Here is a 25,542-nt window from a genome sequence, read left to right as displayed (position 1 = left end):
CACCTGCATGGGGACATGGCACCTGTGGGGGGACACTGCATCGGGATGGGGACATGCACCTGGGGACATGGCATCTGCGTGGGGACATGGCACCTGTGGACATGGCATCTGGCTGGGGACACTGCACCTGTGTGCAGACACTGCACCTGGGGACATGCCACCTGCCTGGGATGGGGACACTGCACCTGACTCGGTGTTTGTCAGTCTGGGGTCCTTATGGGATATCCTTCAATTGACACTTGTTTGACACTGCTGCTTGTTCCCCTAAGGAAATTCACCTGGTGAAAGCAGGGGGGCCCCTGGGGCTGAGCATCGTGGGAGGCAGTGACCATTCCAGCCACCCCTTCGGGATCCACGAGCCAGGAGTCTTCATCTCCAAGGTACAGCCCAGGAGAGCTCTCCTGCTCCTCAGCTGGGGTTGTTGGGGTTGAGGTGAAGGGTTTTGTGTGAGACCAGATGTACTGGATGGGTTTGTGAGATCGGGGAACAGGAGAGGGGTGTGTGCAGGGTGTGTGTGCTGGGTGTATGCTGGGTGTGTGTGCAGGATGGAGTGTGCTGGGTGTGTGTGCAGGGTGTGTGTGCTGGGTGTGTGTGCAGGATGGAGTGTGCTGAGTGTGTTCTGGGTGTGTGTGCAGAGTGTGTGTGCTGGGTGTGTGTGCAGGGTGTATGCTGGGTGTGTGTGCAGGATGGAGTGTGCTGATGTGTTCTGGGTGTGTGTGCAGGGTGTGTGTGCAGGGTGTATGCTGGGTGTGTGTGCAGGGTGTGTGTGCTGGGTGTGTGTGCAGGATGGAGTGTGCTGATGTGTGCAGGGTGTGTGTGCAGGGTGTGTGTTCTGGGTGTGTGTGCAGGGTGTGTGTGCAGAGTGTGTGTGCTGGGTGTGTGTGCAGGATGAGTGTGCTGGGTGTGTGTGCTGGGTGTGTGTTCTGGGTGTGTGTGCAGGGTGTATGCTGGGTGTGTGTGCAGGATGGAGTGTGCTGGGTGTGTGTGCTGGGTATATACCAGATCAGTGTCACCTGGAACCCCCACCCCACAGAGAGCCCTTGGCCAGGCAAGCATAACCAGATTCAGAATAAGCTTCTCTTTGAAATGGAGAATGTAAACCCCTCCCTCTAAATTATTATTATAATTTTGAAATTAAGGGGCTCTCAGGCAAAGAGATGGGAATTAGGAATAACAGTTCTTTACTAGGAAAATTAAAATAGAAATGCTGTATTACAAAGAACAATCTGCCAGAGTCAGAATCCAAGCTGACACCCGTCAGTCAGTCAGGGTGTTGGCACAGTCCCATTCAATGGTGGCTGCATCCTCCTGCAGTGGCAGATGTGGTTCAGCTGGAGCAGTGCTCCTGGAGAAGGTGCAGTTTCCTCTGAAGCTCCAGGGATGATGTGCAAAGGTCTGGTTTTCCTCTGGAATCCAGTGCAAAGAAGGTTCCTTGGTGTCCCAAATCTCAGTTTTTATCTGGGTAGGAAAGGCTTGGCTCCTCCCCTGGCTGGAGCATCTCCCAGTGGGATGATGGAATTTTATCAGTCATGCCCTGGGACTCACTGGCCATGAACAGGAGATATCTCCTGGAGGGAGGATGGGCTGTGGGAAGATAAAGATGATTGCCCAGCTGGTTTAAAGATGGCCCATGAGCAGATAATGTGTGCCAGGAGATCAGGGTCACTGGCCCACCGGGCTGCAGCAGATGGGGACAGAATGCACATTGCTGGAATGCACAGAATCCACATTTCTGGCCACATCAACCCAACACTCTTCTGCACCCTGTGTGTCCCTCCCTCACCCTGCTGTCCCTCCCTCACCCTGTGTGTCCCTCCCTGCCCTGCTGTCCCTCCCTGCCCTGCTGTCCCTCCCTGCCCTGCTGTCCCAGGTGATCCCCCGGGGGCTGGCTGCCCGCAGTGGGCTCCGAGTTGGGGACAGGATCCTGGAGGTGAACGGCACCGACCTGCGCCAGGCCACGCACCAGGAGGCTGTGAGTGCCCTGCTGAGCCCGGGGCAGGAGCTGAGTGTGCTGGTGAGGAGGGACCCTGCTCCTCCTGGCATGCAGGTGAGTCAGAAATGGGGGTTTGGGGGGAGTCAAGCACCCAGGAGCTCAGCAGGGTGGTCTGTAGGGACCCTGCTCCTCCTGGCATGCAGGTGAGTGAGACATGGGGGTTTGGGGGGAATCCAACACCCTGGAGCTGAGTGTGCTGGTGAGGAGAGACCCTGCTCCTCCTGGCATGCAGGTGAGTGAGACATGGGGGTCTGGGGGGAATCCAACACCCAGGAGCTGAGCAGGGTGAGTGAGGAGGGACCCTGCTCCTCCTGGCATGCAGGTGAGTGAGAAATGGGGGTTTGGGGTGAATCAAAGACCCAGGAGCTCAGCAGGGTGGTCTTTAGGGACCCTGCTCCTCCTGGGATGCAGGTGAGTGAGACATGGGGGTTTGGGGGGGTATCCAACACCCAGGAGCTCAGTGTGCTGGTGAGGAGGGACCCTGCTCCTCCTGGCATGCAGGTGAGTCAGAAATGGGGGGGAATCCAGCACCCAGGAGCTCAGCAGGGTGAGCAGGGGCCCTGCTGGGGTGCAGGTGGGTGCTGGGTTGGGGGTTTGGAGGGAATCAAACACTCAGGAGCTCAGCAGGATGAGTGAGGAGGGGCCCTGCTCCTCCTGGCATGCAGGTGAGTCAGAAATGGGGGTTTGAGGGGAGTCAAACACTCAGGAGCTCAGTGTGCTGGTGAGGAGGGACCCTGCTCCTCCTGGGATGCAGGTGTGTGCTGAGTCAGGGGTAAGGGGGGAACCCAATGCCCAGGAGCTCAGCATGGTGAGCAGGGACCCTGCTGGGATACAGGTGGGTGCTGGGTGGGAGGTTTGGGGGGAATCAAGGACCCCACCAGCTTGGTCTGTAGGGACCCTCCTGGGATGTAGGTGGGAGCTCAGTCACGGGTTTGGGGGCAATCCAACACCCAGGACCCCGCCAGGGTGGTCTGTGGGGTCCCTCCTGGGGTGCAGGTGGGTGCTGGGTGGGGGTTTGGAGTGAATCTGACACCCAGGACCCCACCAGGGTGGTCTGTGGGGACTCTCCTGGGGTGCAGGTGGGTGCTGGGTGGGGGTTTGGAGTGAATCTGACACCCAGGACCCTGCCAGGGTGGTCTGTGGGGACCCTCCTGGGGTGCAGGTGGGTGCTGGGTGGGGGTTTGGAGTGAATCTGACACCCAGGACCCTGCCAGGGTGGTCTGTGGTGACTCTCCTGGGGTGCAGGTGGGGGCTCTCGGGGCTGGGGCAATCACAGGTTTCTGGGGCAGTTTCTCAGCAGCCTGGAGCTCTGGCACTGGGTACAGCCACACTCCTGGTTGGAATTTCCTCCTCCTGTGGCAGAACCCAGTCTGTCTAAGTTTATGTCCATCTGGGGCAGGGTGAGATCTCCTGCCTTGGCTGTGGTGACTCTGTCATCAGGGACAGAAAAGGGCAGGTCCTCATCCAGAGGAATAAACTGCCAGATGAGGGCTGGGGCTGATTCAGGGCATTTAGAACTGTGCTCGCTCCCAGGAAACAAGCAGCCTCTGGTATGTTTGCAGGAAATCTGCATTGAAAAGGCTCCAGGAGAGAAGCTGGGCATCAGCATCAGGGGTGGAGCCAAGGGCCACGCTGGCAACCCCTTTGATCCCACTGATGAGGGCATCTTCATCTCCAAGGTACTGGGGCAGGGAGAGGGGGGATCCCTGGGGGGTGTGAAATGTGCTCCAGATTTCACTGGGCAGTGTAAAATGTGCTCTCAGGGTCCCTGGGCAGTGTAAAATGTGCTCCAGATTTTACTGGGCAGTGTAAAATGTGCTCTCAGGGTCCCTGGGCAGTGTAAAATGAGCTCCAGATATTACTGGGCAGTGTAAAATGTGCTCTCAGGGTCCCTGGGCAGTGTAAAATGTGCTCTCAGGGTCCCTGGGGTGTATAAAATGTGCTCTCAGCTGTCACTGGGGCACCACTTGTGCAGATTCTCACAGATACTTCTCACTTCACTTTTTCTCCAGAAATTCCACATGTTCTTGTCCACCTTATGCTGCTCAATTTATGCTTCCCCAGCCATTTCCAGATGTATTGCCTGTTCCTTGCTGGAGCAGAGCCCAGCAGTGACTGGGGTCCTTTTGCTCCTGCTGCTGGCAGAGCTCTCTGTGTGTTCCCCTGGGGGTCACTGTTCTCTCCTCAGCTGCTTTTTGGGCTGGGAGCTGCTGTGAGTTGTCCTCATGGCTGAGCACACTCCCTGATTGCCAGTCAGCCCTGATAATTGATTATTGATAATTGGTTGCTGTTCAGGCACGGGAGCATTCAGAATTTGTCATTGCCTGGCTGTGACTGCTTTATCTGAGTTCTGGAGTTAAAAGAATAAATTCCCTTTTTCAGAGTGGTGATTGCACATTCACCTGGGACATGGTAACAGCAGGAAGAGAAAAGCTGGGGTTATTCTGACAGTTAATTGAGTAATTGGGTTTTTTTCCTGCAGCATTTCAGCGTTTGGGGGTTGGAAGGGTCACAGTTTACCTGTGGCACTGAGTTATTTATTATTTACCCCACCCTGTTTTTCCCAATACTTGTTGTTTCAGCCTGCAGAGAACCAAAATCCTGAACATCCCTGTTTATACAAACCCAACACTTTCATGATTGACACAAATCTTTTATCAATTATCACACCTGCTCTCCCTTGAGCTGTGTTTCTACCCTCAGCCTCTCTTACCTGTCCTGTCCAGAGGGGTTTTTCTGCCTCTGATTTTCCCTGGATATTTGTGGTAACCAGGAGACAGAGTGGTGTTTTCCTCTTCTTCCTCTTCCATGTCTGATCCCAGCCTCCTCCTCCTCAGTTTGTCTTTTTCTGCATTTCCATTGTGCCCCCACAGGTGTGAGATGCATTTCTGGGGATGCATTGTGATTCTGCATTTCCCTCTCCCCACAGGTGTGAGATGCATTTCTGGGGATGCATTGTGATTCTGCATTCCCATTGTCCCACAGGTGTGAGATGCATTTCTGGGAGATGCTTTTCCTCCTCCTCTGCTTCTTCCCTTGGGGCAGCACATTTCCATTCCCATTCTTTCATCTCACACAGGAAATTTTCCCACACCTGCTCCCCCAGCACCTGTGCAGGTTCTGCCCTCTCTGTGTGCAAAACAAAATACAGAAAATTCTCTGCTTAGAGAAGGAAGCACCTTTTGTCCCAGGCTTTCTCACAGATCCAACAGGTGTTTAATTTTTGTTATAATTCTTTCTCTTGTGTTTGCATTAGAGAAAGGTTTCTAGCTTGGGAAAAACTCTAAGCTGAGCTTGAGAAAGTTAGACTGGAAAAATCCTTTAGGATTTTCCCTGGGCGTGTGTCTTGTTTTGAAGGACAGTTATCTGCCAGTAAAGGCAGAAGCTTCTCTTTGAAATGGAGAATGTAAACCCCTCCCTCTAAATTATTATTATGAATTTGAAATTAAGGGGCTCTCAGGCAAAGATATGGGAATAGGAATAACAGTTCTTTACTAGGAACATTAAACTAGAAATGCAGTATTACACAGAACAACCCCAACCCTGCCAGAGTCAGAATCCAAACTGACACCCGTCAGTCAGTCAGGGTGTTGGCACAGTCCCATTCAATGGTGGCTGCATCCTCCTGCAGTGGCAGATGTGGTTCAGCTGGAGCAGTGCTCCTGGAGAAGGTGCAGTTTCCTCTGAAGCTCCAGGGATGATGTGCAAAGGTCTGGCTTTCCTCTGGAATCCAGTGGGAAGAAGGTTCCTTGGTGTCCAAAATGTCAGTTTTTATCTGGGTAGGAAAGGCTTGGCTCCTCCCCTGGCTGGAGCATCTCCCAGTGGGATGATGGAATTTTATCAGTCATGCCCTGGGACTCACTGGCCATGAACAGGAGATATCTCCTGGAGGGAGGATGGGCTGTGGGAAGATAAAGATGATTGCCCAGCTGGTTTAAAGATGGCCCATGAGCAGATAATGTGTGCCAGGAGATCAGGGGCACTGCCCCACCCGGCTGCAGCAGATGGGGACAGAATTCACATTGCTGGATACACAGAATCCACATTTATGGGATACACAGAATCCACATTTCTGGCCACATCCTGTATTGCAACCCCAGACAGCCTGTGACAGGCACACCCAGCTGCCCCCATGTCTGCCCAGGTGACCCCTGGTGTGTTCCAGGTGACCCCTGGTATTTTCCAGGTGAGCCCCTTGGGGGCTGCCCAGGTGACCCTCAGGTGTGTTTCAGGTGACCCCAGGTGTGTTCCAGGTGACCGCAGGTGTGTTCCAGGTGGGCTCCTCAGGGGCTGCCCAGGTGACCCCAGGTGTGTTGCAAGTGACCCCAGGTGTGTTGTAGGTGACCCCAGGTGTGTTCCTGGTGCCCCCAGGTGTATTCCAGGTGCCCCCAGCTGACCAAGGTGTATTCCAGGTGCCCCCAGGTGTATTCCAGCTCCCCCAGCTGACCCAGGTGTGTTGCAGGTGTGTCCAGCTGCCCCCAGCTCCCCCAGCTGACCCAGGTGTGTTGCAGGTGTGTCCAGCTGCCCCCAGCTCCCCCAGCTGAGCCAGGTGTGTTCCAGGTGTGTCCAGCTGCCCCCAGCTCCCCCAGCTGAGCCAGGTGTGTTCCAGGTGTGTCCAGCTGCCCCCAGCTCCCCCAGCTGACCCAGGTGTGTTCCAGGTGTGTCCAGCTGCCCCCAGCTCCCCCAGCTGAGCCAGGTGTGTTCCAGGTGTGTCCAGCTGCCCCCAGCTCCCCCAGCTGACCCAGGTGTGTTCCAGGTGTGTCCAGCTGCCCCCAGCTCCCCCAGCTGAGCCAGGTGTGTTCCAGGTGTGTCCAGCTGCCCCCAGCTCCCCCAGCTGAGCCAGGTGTGTTCCAGGTGTGTCCAGCTGCCCCCAGCTCCCCCAGCTGAGCCAGGTGTGTTGCAGGTGAGCTCGGCGGGCGCGGCGGCGCGGGACGGGCGGCTGCAGGTGGGGATGCGGATCCTGGAGGTGAACCAGCAGAGCCTGCTGGGGCTGACGCACGCCGAGGCCGTGCAGGTGCTGCGGGGCGTGGGCGACGCGCTGCTGGTGCAGGTGTGCGACGGCTTCGACCCGCGCGCGGCGGCCGTGGAGGTGAGGGGTCCAAACTGATCCCTGCTCTACCTGAACCTGTACTGAGCCCCAAACTGATCCCTGCTCTACCTCTACTGAGCCCCAAACTGATCCCTGCTCTACCTGTGCCTGTACTGAGCCCCAAACTGATCCCTGCTCTACCTCTACTGAGCCCCAAACTGATCCCTGCTCTGCCTGTACTGAGCCCCAAACTGATCCCTGATCTACCTGCTGAGCCCCAAACTGATCCCTGCTCTACCTGTACTGAGCCCCAAACTGATCCCTGCTCTACCTGAACCTGTCCTGGGCCCCAAACTGATCCCTGCTCTGCCTGTACTGAGCCCCAAACTGATCCCTGATCTACCTGAACCTGTACTGAGCCCCAAACTGATCCCTGCTCTACCTGTACTGAGCCCCAAACTGATCCCTGCTCTACCTGTACTGAGCCCCAAACTGATCCCTGCTCTACCTGCTCTGCCCCAAACTGATCCCTGCTCTTCCTGTACTGAGCCCCAAACTGATCCCTGCTCTACCTGTGCCTGTACTGAGCCCCAAACTGATCCCTGCTCTACCTGAACCTGTCCTGGGCCCCAAACTGATCCCTGCTGTACCTGCTCTGCCCCAAACTGATCCCTGCTCTACCTGTACTGAGCCCCAAACTGATCCCTGCTCTTCCTGTACTGAGCCCCAAACTGATCCCTGCTCTACCTGTGCCTGTACTGAGCCCCAAACTGATCCCTGCTCTACCTGAACCTGTCCTGGGCCCCAAACTGATCCCTGCTCACCTGAACCTGTACTGAGCCCCAAACTGATCCCTGCTCTACCTGTACTGAGCCCCAAACTGATCCCTGCTCTACCTGAACCTGTCCTGGGCCCCAAACTGATCCCTGCTCTACCTGAACCTGTCCTGGGCCCCAAACTGATCTCTGCTCTACCTGTACTGAGCCCCAAACTGATCCCTGCTCTACCTGTACCTGTACTGAGCCCCAAACTGATCCCTGCTCTACCTGTGCCTGCCCTGGGCCCCAAACTGATCCCTGCTCTACCTGTGCCTGTCCTGGGGTCACCTGAGCCCCCAAACCAACCCCAGCTCTACCTGCACCTGCCCTGACTCACCTGAGCCCCCCAGACCACTCCCACCTCTTCCCTCACACAACACTCCCTTTCCCTGCCTCTTGTGTCGGTATTTTTGGGGTTTTGAGGTCCCAGAGTCTGGCCTGTGATATGAGCTGGAGGGTTCAAAAAAAAAAAGAAAAATCTGCAGTTCCTCAGGTCCACCTGCTGTGGCTCCAGGAGTGTCCCAGAGCAGCTCTGCTGATTTACCAAATATGAGTGTTGGTCCAATACTGACACTCAGCTGTGATGGACAAAACACTCTCTGACAATTTAAAGTTACAAAGTGAATGTTTATTCAGTGAGGTAATCCTCTGATTCACACTGCAGAATCACAGGTGATCACAAAATCTGTTTATTGATTAATTAAATACATATTCATAATAACAGCCCCTCCCATTCCCCCTTCTATGGTAATTAGCTTGAACAGCGGTTAAGCATTGATTGACTTCTTAATTAACTCTGGGGTCGTTTTCATGGGGAGGGGCCTTAAAAGGAGGAAGTAAAGGGAGTCTTCCTCACCCTGAACTCTTGACCTTTTCTGTCACTGGCAATAAAAATTATTTCTGGGGATAGTCCAATTTTCCAAAGAATGGGTTTCCAGTTGCATTTTCTGTGTTTTCTGGGTCTGCTCACTAGTTTTGTCTTTTCCCATTGTGAGCAAACATAAAATGACAGACAATCAATTATTTAAGTTTCTGATAAGTACTCCCTTCTGACTTTTAATTGTTTTCAGCAAGGTAACTAAAATCCTCATTTTCTAAGGTTAGTGTTTCAATGCACTGATTAAAACAAGTTTTCCAGCTCATTTTCTCCAGGCTATTTCTGCCCATTTTTTCTTGGCCAGCGTTACATTTCCCACAAATGGTCTGGCTCTGTTGGTGTTCATCCTTCCCCACTCCCTGGAGGAATCCTGTGCCCTCTCACATTCCTGTTTGCAAGGCTCAGCTAGTCAGATTTTGTGTTCTGCACAAACATGGGGCCAGTCCTGCTCACCTTATCCCCTTCCTGCACCTGGATGAATTTAAATTCGGATTATTTAGACCTTGGTTTCCTCCAATTGTCAGCCCAAACTGCAGGGATGGGGCTGGCTGCTCTCCAGCCCAAACCAGTCTGGGGTTCCATGGGATTCTGAGGCTGTTGGAAGAGTTCTGGTCCTTGGCACTGGTGGTGCCCAGTGTCTGGGGCTGGAATGGGGATTTTTGGAGGGCACTCAGGTGTGCTTTGCCTGGCAGGTGTCCCCAGGGGTCATTGCCAACCCCTTTGCTGCTGGCCTGGGCCGCAAGAACAGCCTGGAGAGCATCTCCTCCATCGACAGGGAGCTGAGCCCCGAGGAGCTGGAGGTGCTGCACAAGGTGTGGGATGGGCTGGGATGGGATGGGATGGGATGGGATGGGATGGGATGGGATGGGATGGGATGGGATGGGATGGGATGGGATGGGATGGGATGGGATGGGATGGGATGGGATGGGATGGGATGGGATGGGATGGGATGGGACAGGAGCTGGGGTGGGATCAGCAGGGTCTGGAAATGCCCAGAGCCCCCCTTGGGGTGTGCAGGGGGATCAGCAGTGGGGTCAGCAGGGTCTGGAAATGCCCAGAGCATCCCTGGGGTGTGCAGTGTGCTGTTCAGAGGGATCAGCAGGGTGTGGAACTCCCCAGTCCCCCCTGGCAGCCTGCAGTGTGTGTGCAGTCATCCTGTCACAATCCCCCCAACCCCAGCAGGAGTTGTGATGGTTCATTCGACCCCAGGGTGCAAAACACAAAACCAGAGACCTGGGTTTGTTCAGCAGAAAGCAGCAATGCAGTTTATAGTGTGAAAACAATTCAGTTTTGTGATAGAAGAGAGAGAGAGAGTGAAAGAGGTAAAGGAAACAAAGTAGAAGGGAAGAGAGAGATCCCAACAGACCAGAAGCAACCTCGTGGTCGAGTCTTCAATCCGTTGGGGAGAAAGAGATCTCAGAGTCTCTTTAGGAAAGTCACTTCTATAGTCCTTGTCCAAAGTGAGAGGCCTGTGGCCTAAAGGTGGGGAGATTTATGGACTGTTGTATGTGGAGATCATTGCTCCAAGAAACAAGAGATGGAACAGGGAGAGCAGCGTGCCATGGCAGCACCAGCACAGGCACAGACAGTGCTGGGCAGCACCAGCACAGGCACAGACAGTGCTGGGCAGCACCAGGCACAGCACAGACAGTGCTGGGCAGCACCAGGCACAGGCACAGACAGTGCTGGGCAGCACCAGCACAGGCACAGACAGTGCCATGGCAGCACCAGCACAGGCACAGACAGTGCTGGGCAGCACCAGGCACAGGCACAGACAGTGCTGGGCAGCACCAGGCACAGCTACAGACAGTGCTGGGCAGCACCAGCACAGCACAGACAGTCCATGGCAGCACCAGCACAGGCACAGACAGTGCTGGGCAGCACCAGCACAGCACAGACAGTGCTGGGCAGCACCAGCACAGGTACAGACAGTGCTGGGCAGCACCAGCACAGGCAGACAGTGCTGGGCAGCACCAGCACAGGCACAGACAGTGCTGGGCAGCACCAGGCACAGGCACAGACAGTCCATGGCAGCACCAGCACAGGCACAGACAGTGCTGGGCAGCACCAGCACAGGTACAGACAGTGCTGGGCAGCACCAGCACAGGCAGACAGTGCTGGGCAGCACCAGGCACAGGCACAGACAGTCCATGGCAGCACCAGCACAGCCACAGACAGTGCTGGGCAGCACCAGCACAGCACAGACAGTGCTGGGCAGCACCAGGCACAGGGACAGACAGTGCTGGGCAGCACCAGCACAGCACAGACAGTGCTGGGCAGCACCAGCACAGGCACAGACAGTGCTGGGCAGCACCAGGCACAGGCACAGACAGTCCATGGCAGCACCAGCACAGCCACAGACAGTGCTGGGCAGCACCAGCACAGCACAGACAGTGCTGGGCAGCACCAGGCACAGGGACAGACAGTGCTGGGCAGCACCAGCACAGCCACAGACAGTCCATGGCAGCAGTGGTGTTGGTAGCCTGGGGACAGGGACAGGAGGGGGCTCTGAGCAGCAGTGGATGTTTGTCACACCTTCTCTGGGTGGTTTCTCAGACCTGGCTCTGCCAGGATTTCACATGGTTGTTCTGAACAATTCCAGCTCTTTTCCCAGGCAGTGGGTGCTCTGAGTTTGGAGATAATTTTGGTTATTTCTGAGGTGGTTCCAGTCCCCGTCATTGCTGTTCCTCACTGGTTTAGCTGACTCTGAATTTGGAGATAATTTTGGTTATTTCTGAGGTGGTTCCAGTCCCTGTCATTGCTGTTCCTCACTGGTTTAGCTGACTCTGAATTTGGAGATAATTTTGGTTATTTCTGGGTGGTTCCATTCCCTGTCTTTGCTGTTCCTCACTGGTTTAGCTGACTTTGCCTGACCTGCTCTGGATTTTTTGTGGTTTCCCCTCTGCAGAGTGTCCCCCCTGAGCCCCTGCGCCTGGACTACCGGACCCTGGCAGCGCTGCCCAGCACTGGGCTGCAGAGAGGGAACCGAGCTGTGAGTGGGGCTGGGGGGCTGGGGGGCTGGGATTCCCACTGGGACAGCCCTGCTCCTCCCCTGACCTGCCCTCCACCCTGGTGTGGGAGGTGACAGCAAAGGAGAGCTGGCAGCAGAGCTGGGGGCACCGAGCCAGCTGAGGAATGAGGATGGGAGTGAGAGAAGGAGGAGAGCAAGAGCCAGGCAGCTCTGCCCTGGGGAAGTGGCAAAGGAGGAGAAGGTGCAAACAGCAGAGTGGAGCCAGGCAGGAAGAACAGGCTGGAGGGAGAAGGGATGTGTGTGCAGAGAGCAGGATGTGCTGTGCAAGGAGCAGAAAGCTGCAGGGACAGAGAAGGATCGTTCCTGGCAGGGATGGAGTGAGGTGTGCACAGCCCAGCTGGAAATCCACGGTGGGGGGGTTCAGGAGGGGCAGGGATGAGGATGCTGAGACTGAAGAACTGAAGAACTGAAAATGAGAAAGGTTTGGGGCCAGGCTGGGCAGTGCTGGAGCCATTGATCCTGAGGAAGTGTCTGCCCCTGGAAACGTCCCTGAGCTGGGCAGGGGGGCACTGGCTGCTCCTCAGGGTCCCTCCAACACAGACTGCCCTGAGACCCTGCTGGAGACCCTGTGAGTCTGACTGAGCCCTGGGCTCAGGTGTCCTGCAGGTACCTGACTGCACATTCACACCTGTGCTCAGGTACCTGACTGCACATTCCTGGGCTCAGGTGTCCTGCAGGTACCTGACTGCACATTCCCACCTGTACTCAGGTGTCCTGCAGGTACCTGACTGCACATTCCCACCTGTGCTCAGGTGTCCTACAGGTACCTGACTGCACATTCCCACCTGTGCTCAGGTGTCCTGCAGGTACCTTACTGCACATTCCTGGGCTCAGGTGTCCTGCAGGTACCTGACTGCATATTCCTGGGCTCAGGTGTCCTGCAGGTACCTGACTGCACATTCCCACCTGTGCTCAGGTGTCCTACAGGTACCTGACTGCATATTCCTGGGCTCAGGTGTCCTGCAGGTACCTGACTACACATTCACACCTGTGCTCAGGTGTCCTGCAGGTACCTGACTGCACATTCCCACCTGTGCTCAGGTACCTGACTGCACAGTCCTATGCTCAGGTGTCCTGCAGGTACCTGACTGCACATTCCTCACCTGGGCTCAGGTGTCCTGCAGCTACCTTACTGCACATTCCCACCTGGGCTCAGGTGTCCTGCAGGTACCTGCCTCCTGCACTGCTCACTCCTCCCTGTCCCTCTCTGACAGTCCCTCTTTGCAGTGGCCCAGAGGAATTCCAGGTTTCCCAAACTTCACAGATTACAAACTTACCTCTCTCCTGTGTTTGAAATCTCACCTCTCCTTTTCTTTTCTCTTTTTTATCACACCCATCCTGCTGGGTTTCTTCCTCTCCTTCACACACCTCAGTCTTCTTCCTCTCCTGCTGTTGCAGCAGGATCTGCCTTTGCTGCCACCATCCCATTCTGGTGTTCCAGGACCATCTCTTTACTTTCCTGTCTGCACCTTTTTCCAGGAGAGTTCTGCTCTCCTGTTCTCTCTGCTCTCTTCCTCCAGGCCTTCCTCCAACCACAGCTCTGCCTTGGCTCCAGCTCTGCCTCCCTTAGTTCCCAAACTTCCCAGCTCTTGGTTTTCCCTTCCTGCTGGTCACACAACAAAGCAGTATCAGGAAAAGGTTTATTTTTAGCACTTCTGAGTGTAATTCAGGAGCTGGAAGAGGAGCAGAGTGAGCCCAGGCAGCAGCTGCCTCTGTGCAGGACAGCTCAGGTGTGAGCAGAGCAGATTTGGGCAGTGTGGTGCTGATCTGAGCAGATTTGGGCTGTGCTCAGTAGATCAGAGCATTTTTGGGTGTTCCCTGTAGATCAGAGCAGTTTTTGGGGCTGTGCTCAGTAGATCAGAGAATTTTTGGTTGTTCCCTGTAGATCAGAGCAGTTTTTGGGGCTGTGTTCAGTAGATCAGAGCATTTTTGGGTGTTTCCTTTAGATCAGAGCATTTTTGGGGCTGTGCTCAGTAAATCAGAGCAGTTTTGGGTGTTCCCTGCAGATCAGAGCATTTTTGGGGCTGTGCTCAATTGATCAGAGCAGTTTTTGGGGCTGTGCTTAGTAGATCAGAGCAGTTTTTGGGGCTGTGCTTTGCAGAGCAGTTTTTGGGGCTGTGCTCAGTAGATCAGAGCAGTTTTGGGTGTTCCCTGCAGATCAGAACAGTTTTTGGGGCTGTGCTTTGCAGAGCAGTTTTTGGGGCTGTGCTCAATTGATCAGAGCAGTTTTTGGGGCTGTGCTTTGCAGAGCAGTTTTTGGGGCTGTGCTCAGTAGATCAGAGCAGTTTTGGGTGTTCCCTGCAGATCAGAACAGTTTTTGGGGCTGTGCTTTGCAGAGCAGTTTTTGGGGCTGTGCTCAGTTGATCACAGCATTTTTGGGTGCTCCCTGCAGGCTGTGTGCTCTGGGAATGCCAGGCTCAGGAATGTGGGGCTGGCCCTGCTATAAATGTCCCAGCTGAGGGAAGGGCTGTGGGTGCCTGTGCCTGTGCAGCTGTCCCCAGCCCTGCTTTGGGAGGTGCCTGTGCCTGGACTCTGCTGCTCCTCCAGCTGTGTCTGGGTCCCTCTGTGAGCAGGGTTTACCAGGGCTGATGAGATGCCCATTCTGTTTGTCCCCTGCTCTAAGATAAATGAGAATTCCCACTGGAAGCACAAGCAGTGCTGTTTGGGGGTGCTCCTGGCCATGCCCCCAGCTCTGGGTCGGAGCTGTGGCTGCCCCATCCTGCCAGTGCCCAGGGCCAGGAACTGCCCACAGCAGGAACAAGCTGAGCTTCCAGGTCCCTTCCCACCCAAACCATCCTGGCATTCTCTGGCATTGCCCTCACACCAAAATGATCAAAGTCTAGTTTTCCTTATGGACTGTGAGAGATGGAGAAGACTTGACTTGTCTCAATAGCAGGTCACCATGGTTTGTTAATTAACAACCTGTGCTTTCTGTTCTGGATCTATTTCTCTTCAGTTTCTTGCTGCTGATCCTTTTTCTTCACCTGTTCATGGGATTTAAGTTGGATTTCTTTGGGTGCAGGGAGGATGCAGGGTAGCAATGTCTGTTCAGTCTCCATCTGGGAGAGCTCACTGCATTGCCCGCATTTCTGCTCTCCCAAAATAGAAATTGTGGCTGGTCTGACAGGAATTGCCCTGGGAGCAAGGAATCCTCCCACACAGGGAGTTGTGAGAGCAGAGCAGTGGGACAGAGCCAGCCCAGCTCCAGCAGCAGGGCTGAGGCTCCCCTCTGCCTGTCAGGCTCTGTGGCACTCAGGGAAAAGGGGGAAAAGCAGGATTTACACTTAAATCACACAGCCACAGCAGCAGAACTTGCACTGTGAGGAAACAGGATCTGACCAAGCACAGAGCTTGGGCTGGGGCTTAGGGCAGGGCCCCCGAAATTCCTGAGCCTCCAGCTGCCATGGCAGGCAGCAGCCCAGCCCTGGGAGCTATTTTGGTGGCCACTGCCCTGACACAGGAGCTGAAGAATGTGCTCTGAGCAGGAGAGGTCTTTGTGCTCCTGGAGCACTGGGATGGAAGCTTTGCTCTGTGCTCCCTGGCTGTGCCTGCTGCCCTGAGGAAAGCTCTGGCTGGGGTAACAGACTGGTCTGTGTGTGCAGGGAGGGTCAGGGTCTGAGCTCTGAGCTCTGGCTGGGGTAACAGACTGGTCTGTGTGTGCAGGGAGGGTCAGGGTCTGAGCTCTGAGCTGTGACTGGGGTAACAGACTGGTCTGTGTGTGCAGGGAGGGTCAGGGTCTGAGCTCTGGCTGGGGTAACAGACTGGTCTGTGTGTGCAGGGAGGGTCTGAGCTCTGAGCTCTGAGCTCTGGCTGGGGTAACAGACTGGTCTGTGTGTGCAGGGAGGGTCTGAGCTCTGAGCTCTGGCTGGGGTAACAGACTGATCTGTGTGTGCAGGGAGGGTCTGAGCTCTGGCTGGGGTAACAGACTGGTCTGTGTGTGCAGGGAGGGTCAGGGTCTGAGTCCTGAGCTCTGAGCTGTGACTGGGGTAACAGACTGGTCTGTGTGTGCAGGGAGGGTCTGAGCTCTGAGCTCTGGCTGGGGTAACAGACTGGTCTGTGTGTGCAGGGAGGGTCAGGGTCTGAGCTCTGAGCTCTGGCTGGTGTAACAGACTCGTCTGTGTGTGCAGGGGAAGGGTCAGGGCTTGGTTTGGGCTGTGTGCATTGAGAGTGAGCAGAGCTGGGGCTGCATCAGTCCTGCCATGAGCCAGAGCCGTCCAAAGGGTGTGTGCTCTGCTCCAGGAGCCACCCACAGGGTATGAGCTCTGAGCACTGCTCTGAGCTCTGGTGTTTGGCTGTGCTGATGCACCGGGGCTGTTAAATCATGCTCACCTGTGCAGGAGTTATGTTAAAGCATGCTCACCTGTGCAGGTGTTATGTTAAAACATGCTCACCTGTGCAGGTGTGCTGGAGGGATGGGTGTTGTGTTAAAAGTCAGGTGCTCTCCTGGGAGTGGCTCGGGTGTGTGTGCACAGCCAGGTGTGTGTGCTGGGAGTGTCATTTCTCTCTGCTCTCATCTCTCTTTGCTCTCATCTCTCTCTCTCTGTTCCCATCTCTCTGTTCCCATCTCTCTCTGTTCCCATCTCTCTCTCCTCCCACCTCTCTCTGTTCCGTTCCTCCCACCTCTCTCTGTTCCCATCTCTCTCTGCTCTTTCCTGCTCTCATCTCTCTGTTCTCTCATCTCTCTGCTCTTTCCTGCTCTCATTTCCCCCTGCTCTCTCTCTGCTCTTTCCTGCTCTCATCTCTCTGTTCTCATCTCTCTCATCTCTCTGTTCTCATCTCTCTCATCTCTCTGCTCTCTCCCCCAGCCCGCTGCTTGCCCCCAGCCCCGCAGCTCCATGGAGGGTCTGTGCCCCGCGCTGTCCCCCCCGGAGCCTCCCGCGGGGTGTCCCCCGTGCCCGGAGGAGCCTTTGGTGGACTCGCAGCCCATCCCGTTCAGCCAGAACCCCTTCGTGCTGGCCAACCGCCGGGGCCGGGCGGGGCTGGGGGGGCCGCCCCTGGGCTACGGCCGGGAGGGCGTGCTGCGGACCAGCCTGCACGGCGAGGCAAGCGGCGTGGGCATGCACTGGCCACCCGGGCAACTGACCGACTAACGCTGGCTAGGGCGGCAGGGGCGGGGCAACCAGCCCTGAGTGCTGCTGGACATGTGTGCTGATAGTGCGGTGTGCTACTAGCCCTGAGTGCCACTAGCCCTGTGTGCCACTAGCCCTGTGTGCCACTGGCCGCCCGGGCTACTGACCGACTAACACTGGCTAGGGCGGCAGGGGCGGGGCAACCAGCGCTGAGTGCTGCTGGACATGTGTGCTGATAGTGCGGTGTGCCACTAGCCCTGAGTGCTGATAGCCCTGAGTGCCACTAGCCCCGTGTGCCACTAGCCCTGCGTGCTGTGGACCAGCCTGCACGGCGAGGCAAGCGGCGTGGGCATGCACTGGCCACCCGGGCAACTGACTGACTAACGCTGGCTAGGGCGGCAGGGGCGGGGCAACCAGCGCTGAGTGCTGCTGGACATGTGTGCTGCTAGCCCTGAGTGCTGCTAGCCCTGAGTGCTGCTGGCCATGTGTGCCACTAGTGCGGTGTGCCACTAGCCCTGAGTGCCACTAGCCCTGAGTGCTGATAGTGCGGTGTGCTACTAGCCCTGAGTGCCATTAGACCTGTGTGTGCCGCTAGCCCTGTGTGCCACTAGTGCGGTGTGCTGCTGTCCGTCCGGACTACTGACCGACTAACGCTGGCCAGGGCAGCAGGGAGCACAGCGGCGGGGGGACCAGTGCTGTGTGTGCCACCAGCCCTGTGTGTGTGCCCAGCCCTGTGTGTGTGCCCAGCCCTGTGTGTGCCCAGCCCTGTGTGTATGCCCAGCCCTGTGTGTGTGCCACCAGCCCTGTGTGTGTGCCACCAGTCCTGTGTGTGTGCCACAGCCCTGTGTGTGTGCCACCAGCCCTGTGTGTGTGCCACCAGTCCTGTGTGTGTGCCCACCCCTGTGTGTGTGCCACAGCCCTGTGTGTATGCCCAGCCCTGTGTGTATGCCCAGCCCTGTGTGTGTGCCACCAGCCCTGTGTGTGTGCCAGAGCCCTGTGTGTGTGCCACAGCCCTGTGTGTGTGCCACAGCCCTGTGTGTGCCACCAGCCCTGTGTGTGTGCCACCAGCCCTGTGTGTGCCACCAGCCCTGTGTGTGCCCAGCCCTGTGTGTGTGCCACCAGCCCTGTGTGTGTGCCCACCCCTGTGTGTGTGCCACCAGCCCTGTGTGTGTGCCCACCCCTGTGTGTGTGCCACCAGCCCTGTGTGTGTGCCACCAGCCCTGTGTGTGCCACAGCCCTGTGTGTGCCACCAGCCCTGTGTGTGTGCCCACCCCTGTGTGTGTGCCACCAGCCCTGTGTTTGCCACCAGCCCTGTGTGTGTGCCACCAGCCCTGTGTGTGTGCCACCAGCCCTGTGTGTGCCACAGCCCTGTGTGTGCCACAGCCCTGTGTGTGCCACAGCTCTGTATGTGCCACCACCCCTGTGTGTGTGCCACAGCCCTGTGTGTGTGCCACCAGCCCTGTGTGTGCCACAGCCCTGTGTGTGTGCCACCAACCCTGTGTGTGTGCCACCAACCGTGTGTGTGCCACAGCCCTGTGTGTGCCACAGCCCTGTGTGTGTGCCACCAGTCCTGTGTGTGCCACCAGCCCTGTGTGTGTGCCCACCCCTGTGTGTGCCACCAGCCCTGTGTGTGTGTGCCCAGTCCTGTGTGTGTGCCACCAGCCCTGTGTGTGTGCCCACCCCTGTGTGTGCCACCAGCCCTGTGTGTGCCACAGCCCTGTGTGTGCCACAGCTCTGTATGTGCCACCAGCCCTGTGTGTGTGCCACAGCCCTGTGTGTGTGCCACCAGCCCTGTGTGTGTGCCACCAGCCCTGTGTGTGTGCCACCAGCCCTGTGTGTGTGCCACCAGCCCTGTGTGTGTGCCACCAGCCCTGTGTGTGCCACAGCTCTGTATGTGCCACCAGCCCTGTGTGTGTGCCCAGCCCTGTGTGTGCCACAGCCCTGTGTGTGCCACAGCTCTGTATGTGCCACCAGCCCTGTGTGTGTGCCACAGCCCTGTGTGTGTGCCACAGCTCTGTGTGTGTGCCACCAGCCCTGTGTGTGTGCCCAGCCCTGTGTGTGCCCAGCCCTGTGTGTGTGCCACAGCCCTGTGTGTGTGCCCAGCCCTGTGTGTGTGCCCAGCCCTGTGTGTGCCACCAGCCCTGTGTTTGCCACCAGCCCTGTGTGTGTCACCAGCCCTGTGTGTGTGCCAGAGCCCTGTGTGTGTGCCCAGCCCTGTGTGTGTGCCACCAGCCCTGTGTGTGCCACCACCCCTGTGTGTGCCCAGCCCTGTGTGTGTGCCCAGTCCTGTGTGTGTGCCCAGCCCTGTGTGTGTGCCACAGCCCTGTGTGTGCCACCAGCCCTGTGTGTGTGCCACAGCCCTGTGTGTGTGCCACAGCCCCGTGTGTGCCACAGCCCCGTGTGTGCCACAGCCCTGTGTGTGTGCCCAGCCCTGTGTGTGTGCCACAGCCCTGTGTGTGCCCAGCCCTGTGTGTATGCCCAGCCCTGTGTGTGTGCCACAGACCTGTGTGTGTGCCACCACCCCTGTGTGTGTGCCCAGCCCTGTGTGTGCCACAGCCCTGTGTGTGCCACAGCCCTGTGTGTGCCACAGCCCTGTGTGTGTGCCACAGCCCTGTGTGTGCCACAGCCCCGTGTGTGCCACAGCCCCGTGTGTGCCCAGCCCTGTGTGTGCCACCAGTCCTGTGTGTGTGCCCAGCCCTGTGTGTATGCCCAGCCCTGTGTGTGCCCAGCCCTGTGTGTGTGCCACAGCCCTGTGTGTGTGCCACAGCCCTGTGTGTGCCACAGCCCCGTGTGTGCCACAGCCCCGTGTGTGCCACAGCCCTGTGTGTGTGCCACAGCCCTGTGTGTGTGCCCAGCCCTGTGTGTGTGCCACCAGCCCTGTGTGTGTGCCACCAGCCCTGTGTGTGTGCCACAGCCCTGTGTGTGTGCCCAGCCCTGTGTGTGCCACAGCCCTGTGTGTGTGCCCAGCCCTGTGTGTGCCACAGCCCTGTGTGTGTGCCACCAACCCTGTGTGTGTGCCACCAGCCCTGTGTGTGCCACCAGCCCTGTGTGTGTGCCACCAGCCCTGTGTGTGCCACCAGCCCTCGTCCCCAGCCCTGTGTCCCCTGCACCGTGTCCCAGGTGATTCCTTGTGGAATTTCCAGCCTTGCTCTCTGCCCTGGCAGCTCTGTGTGTTTGGTCCCTGCTGTGCTGAGCAGGGACAGATCCAGGATCTCACCCTGCAGATGGGAGCTCCTGCTCTGCCCTTCCTCAGGCTTTGGGGCTCTGAAATCAGGCCAGCCCCACCCAGCAGATTAACCTGGCACTCAGCAGCCCCAGCCCCCAGTGTGGGATCTGCAGGTTCATTTCCTGCAGGGGTCTCAGGTGTGAGGCCAGGTGAGCTCAGAGCAGGAGTGGAGTCTGTGCTGCAGTGAGAGCTTCAGCTCTTGGTGTGTGAGAATCTGGTTTGACCCAGCTGACCCTGTGCATGGTGTGCTGGCACTGCAGGGCTGCAAGGATGGTTCCCTAAACCACAAAATCCTGCCTGAGCCATATGAGGAACTGCGGAATACCTGAACAGTTCCCTAAACCCCAAAAACCTGCCCTGAGGCACCTGAGGAACTGTGGGACATCTGAACAATTCCCTAAACCCCAAAATCCTGCCCTGAGCCATGTGAGGAACTGTGGGACACCTGAACAATTCCCTAAATCCCAAAAACCTGCCCTGAGCCATGTGAGGAACTGGGGAATACCTGAACAGTTCCCAAAACCCAAAAAACCTGCCCTAAGGCACCTGAGGAATTGAACCCCTGAACAATTCTCTAAATCCCAAAAACCTTCCTGAGGCACCTGAGAAATGGAACACCTGGACAATTCCCTAAATCCCTGGTGTCCTCTCTCTTCCAGGCTCCCGTGGGCGAGAGTGGGGCAGGAAGTGCCCGGCGTGAATCCCCCTGTGCTCCCAGCACCCCACAGGTGAGGCTGTCCCCAGCACAGGTGAGGCTGTGCCAGCACAGGTGGGGCTGTGCCAGCACAGGTGGGGCTGTGCCAGCACAGGTGGGGCTGTGCCCAGCACAGGTGAGGCTGTGCCAGCACAGGTGAGGCTGTCCCCAGCACAGGTGAGGCTGTCCCAGCACAGGTGGGGCTGTCCCAGCACAGGTGGGGCTGTGCCCAGCACAGGTGGGGCTGTGCCAGCACAGGTGGGGCTGTGCCCAGCACAGGTGAGGCTGTGCCCAGCACAGGTGGGGCTGTCCCAGCACAGGTGAGGCTGTGCCCAGCACAGGTGAGGCTGTGCCCAGCACAGGTGGGGCTGTCCCAGCACAGGTGAGGCTGTGCCCAGCACAGGTGAGGCTGTCCCCAGCACAGGTGGGGGCTGTGCCAGCACAGGTGGGGGCTGTGCCCAGCACAGGTGAGGCTGTCCCAGCACAGGTGAGGCTGTCCCAGCACAGGTGAGGCTGTCCCCAGCACAGGTGGGGCTGTCCCCAGCACAGGTGGGGCTGTCCCAGCACAGGTGGGGCTGTCCCAGCACAGGTGGGGATGTGCCCAGCACAGGTGAGGCTGTGCCAGCACAGGTGGGGCTGTGCCAGCACAGGTGGGGCTGTGCCCAGCACAGGTGGGGCTGTGCCCAGCACAAGTGAGGCTGGCCCAGCACAGGTGAGGCTGTGCCAGCACAGGTGGGGCTGTGCCAGCACAGGTGGGGCTGTGCCCAGCACAGGTGAGGCTGTCCCCAGCACAGGTGGGGATGTGCCCAGCACAGGTGAGGCTGTCCCAGCACAAGTGAGGCTGTGCCCAGCACAGGTGGGGATGTGCCCAGCACAGGTGGGGCTGTGCCCAGCACAGGTGGGGCTGTGCCAGCACAGGTGAGGCTGTGCCCAGAACAGGTGAAGCTGTGCCAGCACAGGTGGGGCTGTGCCCAGCACAGGTGAGGCTGTGCCCAGCACAGGTGGGGCTGTGCCCAGCACAGGTGAGGCTGTCCCAGCACAGGTGAGGCTGTGCCCAGCACAGGTGAGGCTGTCCCAGCACAGGTGAGGCTGTGCCCAGAACAGGTGAAGCTGTGCCAGCACAGGTGGGGCTGTGCCCAGCACAGGTGAGGCTGTCCCCAGCACAGGTGGGGCTGTGCCCAGCACAGGTGAGGCTGTGCCCAGCACAGGTGAGGCTGTCCCCAGCACAGGTGAGGCTGTGCCTAGCACAGATGGGGCTGTGCCCAGCACAGGTGAGGCTGTGCCAGCACAGGTGGGGCTGTGCCAGCACAGGTGAGGTGGGGCAGGCAGGGGGCAGCTCAGGGGTGAGGGACAGGGGCGCTGGGGCAGTTTCCATCCCTGGGATCCGTCCCAGCAGCAGCAGAGAGGAGGAGAGCAGCTCTGGAGAGGGTCAGAGGGGCAGGACGGGAGCAGCTGGACAGGAATGAGATCTGGGGATCAGGAATGAGCTCTGGGGGTCAGAAATGAGTTCTGGGGGTCTTAAACCAGCTCTGGAGAGTGTCAGAGGGGCAGGAGGGGAGCAGCTGGGCAGGAATGAGAACTGGGAGGGTCATGAATGAGCTTTGGGGGTGAGAAGTGTGCTCTGGGGGTCATGAATGACCTCTGGGGTTCAGAAATCAGCTTTGGGGGGTCATGAATGATTTCTGGGGTTCAGAAATCAGCTTTGGGGGGTCATGAATGATTTCTGGGGGGTTAATTCATTGCAGGGAGGTGAGGAGGGGCTGTGAGGGAATGGTCTTTTTGGAGCAGTGGCCTGTACAGAGATTCTCTAATCCTGGCAGCTGCTGTGAGCTCAGAAATGGAAGAGTCAGGATGTGAAAAGGATTTTGGGTGTGTGACCCAGGGCTCGGCAGGGCTGCTGAGCATCCCTGGCTCTGTGTGTGACCCCAGAGCTGTCAGGGGTGCAGGATCAGAGCTGCAGAGCATCCCTGGCTCTGTGTGTGACCCCAGGGCTGTCAGGGGTGCAGGATCAGAGCTGCAGAGCATCCCTGGCTGTGTGTGTGACCCCAGGGCTGTCAGGGGTGCAGGATCAGAGCTGCAGAGCATCCCTGGCTGTGTGTGTGACCCCAGGGCTGTCAGGGGTGCAGGATCAGAGCTGCAGAGCATCCCTGGCTCTGTGTGTGACCCCAGGGCTCTCAGGGGTGCAGGATCCTGCTCCTGCCATTTCGTTAACAGGGAGTTATCATATGTTTGGGGGTTTAAATCTGACGAGTTTTGAGGACAGATCGTCTCGGTTTGAAGCAGAGATGTATTTTGTACAGCCTGGTACATAAGTCTCAGGTGCAGCACGAGTCTGTGCCCGTCCCGTGTTCAGTCCCACGGTGCTACAGTCTGCACTCCCCGAGTGTTGTGTGGGTGACAGGCTGCAGTGGCAGAGCTGGGCTGCCGGGGTCTGGAGGGGTGTTTGGCCGCGGTACTGGAGACCTCAGCTGTGTTGGCACAGCAGGAGCCGAGGGATGTCCCCCTAAAGCCGTGTGTGCTGTGTGTACATCCGGAGGAGGAGCAGATGTGGAGGGATATCCGGGAAGTGATGTGTGTGCCAGGATGCAGGAAAAGCGCTGGCCGGGCGTCCTTGCTGGCTGTGTATGTGTTCCCAGTCCCTCTCTGAGCAGCGCTGTGTGCGTGGCACAGCAGCCCTAACCCTGGGCCGCTCAGCTCCAGGACACCAGCGTGGTGGACAGCAAATGGCCTTTCCTGAGGGGTCACAAGGCTTTATAGCTCGGGCAGTCAGTGTCACCTCCCTTTGCTCACGTCCAGCTGGGTGCGGCCAGGTCCGGAGCGAGGGTCTGGCTGCGAGGGGAGGGATCCTGACTGCCCGTGCAGCCGGTCCCTTCCGCACGCCTGTCCCTGACTGTGCACACGCTGGGCAGCGCTCAGGTGCTCGGGACCTCCTCGGTGCTCGGTGCCACCAGGGGCAGTGCTCGGTGCCAGCACGGGCTGTGCTCGGCTGTGCTCGGTGCCACCACGGGCTGTGCTCGGTGCCACCACGGGCAGTGCTTGGTGCCACCACGGGCAGTGCTCAGCTGTGCTCGGTGCCTCCACGGGCAGTGCTCGGTGCCACCACGGGCAGCGCTTGGCTGTGCTCATTGCCACCACGGGCAGTGCTCGGTGCCACCACGGGCAGCGCTCGGCTGTGCTCATTGCCACCACGGGCAGTGCTCGGTGCCACCACAGGCTGTGCTCGGTGCCACCACGGGCAGCGCTCGGCTGTGCTCGGTGCCACCACGGGCAGCGCTCGGCTGTGCTCGGTGCCACCACGGGCTGTGCTCGGTGCCACCACGGGCTGTGCTCGGTGCCACCACAGGCTGTGCTCGGTGCCACCACGGGCAGTGCTCGGCTGTGCTCGGTGCCACCACGGGCTGTGCTCGGTGCCACCACGGGCTGTGCTCGGTGCCACCACAGGCTGTGCTCGGTGCCACCACGGGCAGTGCTCGGCTGTGCTCGGTGCCACCACGGGCTGTGCTCGGTGCCACCACGGGCAGTGCTCGGCTGTGCTCGGTGCCACCACGGGCAGTGCTCGGCTGTGCTCGGTGCCACCACGGGCTGTGCTCGGTGCCACCACGGGCAGTGCTCGGCTGTGCTCGGTGCCACCACAGGCTGTGCTCGGTGCCACCACGGGCAGCGCTCGGCTGTGCTCGGTGCCACCACGGGCAGTGCTCGGCTGTGCTCGGTGCCACCACAGGCTGTGCTCGGTGCCACCACGGGCAGCGCTCGGCTGTGCTCCGTGTCCCTCCCAGGCCTCCGGACAGCCCTGGCCAGCAGTGTCCCTGCTCGAGGCTGCCAGAGTCCGGCACAGCTCGGCTCCCCTCGCTCCACGGCTCTCCTGACAGTTCTGAGAGCTCCAGCTCAAAATGCTGAACAGCACAGGCCGTGCTCACGATAACCATGGAAGTAATTAAAAGTGGTTGTAATTACCGTCCGTGGAGGGAAGTCCCACAGCCAGAGAAGTGAGCTGGCCTGTAAGACACGCTGGGCGCCGGCCTGCAGCTGTCTCTGTGTCAGGACAAACCTCCTGCACTCTGCACGAGCTGGTTACAGTCATTGTAAGGGCCTGGGTGTGCAGAGTCCTGCCAAGGGCTGCCAGCCTCAGCCCAGAGTAGGACAGAGAGAGAATGGGGAAGAGAGAGAGCAGGAGGAGAGAGGGGTGAGAGAGAGAGTAAGAGAGAGATTTCCTGTTTACAATACAATAAATCTTCGTCTATGATGAATATTCTAATTTCCACTGACCCATCTAACACAAGATACAAATTCTATAGCATTTACATACAGCCTATAAGAATCCCTACATTACCATAGTGTGTTATACTTTAAACTCTAAAAACTACTCTTTGGACCCTAGCAGGGTCTTCTCTGACCTTTGGAGCTGCTCTCCAGCAGAAGACATTTTTCTATCAAGAGGGGATTACTTCCATCCTATTGTCTTCTAGTTATTCAGTAACTGAGGTTTGGTGTCTCAAAAGTGGCTTTCATTTCAATCTGGCGCATGGTTTCCATATTCTCAGAATCTAAACATTCATATTTGTGAGGTCTTCCTGTTCATCTTTCCCAACAGGCAGGGACACTTTCCATGATCCCAGATTACTCCCAGTCCCATCCAGCCTGGCCTTGGACACTGCCAGGGGCAGCCACAGCTGCTCTGGGCACCCTGTGCCAGGGCCTCCCCACCCCTGAAGGAAAGAATTCCTTCCCAAAATCCATCTAAGCCTGCCTGTGTCAGTGGGAAGCCATTCCCCTGGTCCAAGCCCCTCTCCAGCTCCCTGGGAGCC

At 57.9% G+C, this 25,542-nt stretch overlaps 1 protein-coding gene across 11 annotated transcripts in view; it reads left to right on the top strand.

Moving 5' to 3' along the window:
* The window catches only part of SCRIB (scribble planar cell polarity protein), a 129,340-nt gene that overhangs the window by 75,797 nt on the left and 28,001 nt on the right, over window positions 1-25,542 (top strand). For 10 of the 11 annotated variants that reach the window (XM_056483034.1, XM_056483032.1, XM_056483041.1 and 7 more), the window contains exons 22-28: window positions 270-380; window positions 1,871-2,047; window positions 3,556-3,672; window positions 6,897-7,082; window positions 9,410-9,529; window positions 11,626-11,709; window positions 20,703-20,771. In XM_056483034.1, coding sequence (XP_056339009.1) covers window positions 270-380; window positions 1,871-2,047; window positions 3,556-3,672; window positions 6,897-7,082; window positions 9,410-9,529; window positions 11,626-11,709; window positions 20,703-20,771 — 864 coding nt within the window. The remainder of the gene's footprint in view (window positions 1-269; window positions 381-1,870; window positions 2,048-3,555; window positions 3,673-6,896; window positions 7,083-9,409; window positions 9,530-11,625; window positions 11,710-20,702; window positions 20,772-25,542) is intronic. The other variant, XM_056483033.1, reaches the window with a different exon arrangement.

The sequence above is a fragment of the Oenanthe melanoleuca genome, chromosome 2, assembly GCF_029582105.1.
Source record: "Oenanthe melanoleuca isolate GR-GAL-2019-014 chromosome 2, OMel1.0, whole genome shotgun sequence".
Lineage (NCBI taxonomy): Eukaryota > Metazoa > Chordata > Aves > Passeriformes > Muscicapidae > Oenanthe > Oenanthe melanoleuca.
The sequence above is the reverse complement of the archived record's forward strand: the minus strand, read 5'-3'. Positions and strand labels throughout refer to the sequence as shown.